The 4,310-nt window shown below is 38.9% G+C and overlaps 1 protein-coding gene across 1 annotated transcript; it reads left to right on the top strand.

Annotated features, from left to right (window-relative positions):
• The first annotated feature begins 227 nt into the window (after nucleotides 1–227).
• LOC107642732 (putative indole-3-acetic acid-amido synthetase GH3.1) lies at nucleotides 228–2,605 on the top strand. Its single transcript, XM_016346192.3, has 3 exons — nucleotides 228–698; nucleotides 794–895; nucleotides 1,059–2,605. Exons 1-3 carry the CDS (start codon nucleotides 355–357, stop codon nucleotides 2,434–2,436), a joined length of 1,824 nt encoding a protein of 607 aa, XP_016201678.1. The 5' UTR covers nucleotides 228–354; the 3' UTR covers nucleotides 2,437–2,605.
• The last annotated feature ends 1,705 nt before the right edge of the window (nucleotides 2,606–4,310 follow it).

The raw sequence follows: 4,310 nt of genomic DNA, 5'->3' as shown, positions 1-4,310 counted from the left end.
GCCATAATGCCCCAAGTCCTACGTGTTCATGGGCCCACATGTTCCCCAGCCATGTTTACACCAACAAAATAAATTAATCTCTTGTCTCACACTCCCTACGCTTCCCTCCAAAATTGCTATTTGGCCCCTCTATTCTCAACGTGGCTTCCCATGATCTGCCTTGCCCTAAGCCAAGTCTTACGCCTCCAAATCCCACTATAAAAACAAGAACCCCCCTCTCTCCTCTCACACTCATTTTCCACCCTTCCAATCCCTTTTTCTGCATCAACACCGCTAAAACAATAATAAACGTTTCCATAATCAACTTGATTCCATTCTTGACGAGTCTTCTCTCTCTGCTATTAACCCTTCGTGATGGCTTGTGGTTCTGAGTTGTTGTCGCCCTCTCCTATTGAACAACCTTTAGCTCCTGCACCTGCTTGTGATGAGAAGAGCGCAAAGGCTCTTCAGTTCATAGAGGAGGTCACAAAAAACACCGACTCGGTCCAGGAGAGAGTTTTGGAGGAGATTCTGCACCAGAACGCCGACACGGAGTATCTGAAGCGATTTGGCCTAAACGGAGCCACTGACCGGAAGACCTTCAAGTCCAAAATTCCTGTCGTTACTTACGAGGATCTTCAGCCTGATATCCAGCGCATTGCAAATGGTGACCGCTCTCCAATCTTCTGCGCTTACCCAATCTCTGAGTTCCTCACGAGGTATGTAATTATGTATATACACATTGATCACAGTAACTATTTACGAGTCACGAGATATGTATATGATGATGATATGTAATGATGAAAACTTGCAGTTCTGGCACATCTGCTGGCGAAAGAAAACTGATGCCGTTCATTCATGAGGAGTTAGACCGACGTCAGTTACTGTACAGCCTTCTCATGCCAGTCATGAACCAGTACGTTTCTTTCTCTCTCTTCTCTTTCACAGTGCTTGCATTAACTCAACGCAACCGACGTGTATAACTAACTGTATATGTATCAGCTACAGTACTAACTCCTAATTAATTAAAATAAAAAATTAATCAATTGATTTGGTTCTTACGCTGTGCACATACACAGGTACGTTCCTGATTTGGACAAAGGAAAAGCGCTTCACTTCCTGTTCGTGAAGGCAGAAACGAAGACCCCCGGAGGGCTGGTGGCGCGGCCGGTGCTAACAAGCTACTACAAAAGCGAGCACTTCAAGAACCGTCCGTTTGACCCATACAACTTGTACACTAGCCCGAATGAGGCGATCCTCTGCCCCGATTCATTCCAGAGTATGTACACACAGATGCTATGCGGCCTCATCATGCGCCACCAAGTCCTCCGCGTCGGCGCCGTCTTCGCCTCCGGCCTTCTCAGGGCCATCCGCTTCCTCCAGCTTAACTGGCAACAGTTGAGCCATGACATCTCAACCGGAACCCTAAGCCCCAAAATCACCGACCCTTCCATAAGGGAATGCATGGCCAAACTCCTCAAACCCGACCCGGAGCTGGCGGAATTCATAACGATGGAGTGCTCCAGTGAGGACTGGGAACGGATAATCACAAGAATCTGGCCAAATACTAAGTACCTGGACGTGATCGTCACCGGTGCCATGGCGCAATACATTCCCACGCTGGACTACTACAGTGGTGGATTACCTAAAGCTTGCACCATGTACGGTTCCTCCGAGTGCTACTTTGGTCTTAATCTCAGGCCAATTTCGGATCCTTCTGACGTTTCTTACACCATTATGCCAAACATGGGTTACTTCGAGTTCATTCCACACGATGACTCGTCTCCTCTCACTCTCTCCCGTGACTCGCCGCCGCCGCTCGTTGACCTCGCCGACGTCGAAGTCGGGAAGTACTACGAGCTCGTTATCACAACCTACTGCGGCCTCAACCGATACCGTGTGGGTGACATTCTTCAAGTCACAAGGTTCTACAACACGGCGCCAGAATTCCGCTTTGTAAGAAGAAAGAACGTTCTTTTGAGCATCGATTCTGACAAAACCGATGAATCGGAGCTTCAGAGAGGCATAGAGAACGCATCTGTGCTGTTAAAGGAGTTCAACACGACGGTGGTTGAGTACACGAGTTATGCAGACACAAAATCGATCCCAGGGCATTACGTGATTTACTGGGAGCTTATGATAAAGAACGCTTCTCGTCCTCCAACTAATGAAGTTCTAAACCAGTGCTGCTTGGCAATGGAGGAGTCTTTAAACTCGGTTTATAGACAGGGAAGAGTTGCAGATAATTCGATTGGACCGTTGGAAATAAGAGTGGTGAAGAATGGAACATTTGAGGAGCTCATGGACTATGCTATCTCCAGGGGTGCGTCCATTAATCAGTACAAGGTTCCAAGGTGCGTAAGCTTCACACCAATAATGGAACTGCTCGACTCTAGGGTGGTCTCTGTTCATTTCAGCCCAGCTGCACCTCACTGGACACCTGAACGTCGTCGTTGAAGGATGCTTCCCGCCATGCAGTAGTCATGCACTAGAACTAGATCTCAATAAAAATGTTTTCTTTTTCTTTTCTTTTTTTAATTTATTATTATTATTATCTCATGGAAGTATCTGTGTATTAACTTCTTGATGTGATGTTCAAAAGTGCTTGCTTTTAGCTTTTCTCTTTTTTGGCCGTCGTGGCTTAACTCTGTTAAAACATAACTATGTGCTTTAAACTTTAAACTTCTTTTTTTATTTTGTTCGTTCGTATATAAATGTTTGTTTGTCCTCAGTATGGAAACCACGCTTACTTATTATGTATGTGTGATCTTAAATTCTTAATACATCTTAATTATAAGTTTCTGAAAAGAGTCAAAGACACGTCGAAAGCTCAAATTGATGGAAAATTTTCGTGTTTGGTATATGGGATGTGAAAGGGATATGAAACTCAATTCCAATGGGATCAAAGTGGATTGTCCAATGACCCAAAGTTTTGAAGGTATCTCTTACTATAGGCTCTATGTGCGTGTACTTATTTGCACGTGCTATATATTCTTTCTGTGCTAGGTTTACTAATCACGGGAAAGTAAATTACTATATAGTATGAAATTTATAAGCTAATAGGTGTGAAATGAAACCATAATTTTAAACTTTTAATTAATAAAATTATCGGAGGCCCTACGTTTTTGGAAGCATGTCACATGAACTTTATACCAGACTGATGCGGACGGCTTAGTGGGTAGCTGCGTGACGGAGCTTGATTATTGTGACATTTGACAGCCTTAATAATAATAATACTAATTTTTTTATCCGAATCCAAATATTCACTCATTTGTTATTAAATTTGGTAGCCTTTCTAACTAACGTCTTTGACTAACTTTATCCCCCCATATATATTTAATATATTTGAATTGGAACTTGGAAGAAGGGGGAAAAATGGGCAGATGATTATTGATTAATTTCTTTTTTTTTTTTTTTTGTTTCTTAAAACGATTTGTTCAAAAACCTGGAATTGGAATACTAGTATATCACACAGATTTACAGTCTTTGAACGTGTAAACGACAATTTCGAATTCCATGTATAGGGGTCAGCCAGACTCACACATCGATTGAGCTTATCTGGCTTGGATGTTCTTGCCCAAGAGGCTCATAATGAAAAATCTTTCCACCTTTAAAAATAAGAGAAAAAGAAAGATAGAAAAAAAAAAGATAGTGAAGTAAAAAATTGTGTTATATTTGACTTTATAGGCTAGCATGATAGACACTATTTTATATTTGTTTCCAATTTAGATTACTTTTATATTTTTATTTAGAAAAGTATTACACTCATCAACAATTTTTATAGGCAATTATATTAACAACGATATTTTTTTTAAAAAAATTTACTATTTTCTCTAATCCTCTATAAAGGTATGGTATAAATTTTAATGCTTATTTAACGATATAATTTTATTGGAATTAATCTTTATTTTTTTTTATAAAATTTCTTAAATATTCCAAGTGTATGTATATGCTTTTTCTTCCTTCATATTGATATTAACCACACAAAGCATAAAAGTAAGAAAAAATAATAAAAATAATATAATATTAATTTTGTGATTAAAACATAATATGGCATATAAATTTTGTCTCCTTAAAAAATGACAGGACTTCTCGTTTTTATTATTATTTACAATTATATTACGCAGACACAAAAAATTAATTATTTGTATAAAATATGTATTAAAATATAAAATATATTTTAAAATAGTTAAAAATATATGTATTTATATAAAAATATATAATGACTAATTTAGTTAGTAATTGATTTTTTTATATGTAAATAATATTTTTGTATTACGTATCATCTTAATTTTCATCTTTTTTTATAGTTCATCTCTCTGTCTGTTTTC

The sequence above is a fragment of the Arachis ipaensis genome, chromosome B5 (assembly GCF_059453495.1).
Source record: "Arachis ipaensis isolate K30076 ecotype BB chromosome B5, ASM5945349v1, whole genome shotgun sequence".
NCBI classification, from domain to species: domain Eukaryota; kingdom Viridiplantae; phylum Streptophyta; class Magnoliopsida; order Fabales; family Fabaceae; genus Arachis; species Arachis ipaensis.
Note: the sequence above shows the minus strand (reverse complement) of the source record. Positions and strands in the feature narration are given on the sequence as shown.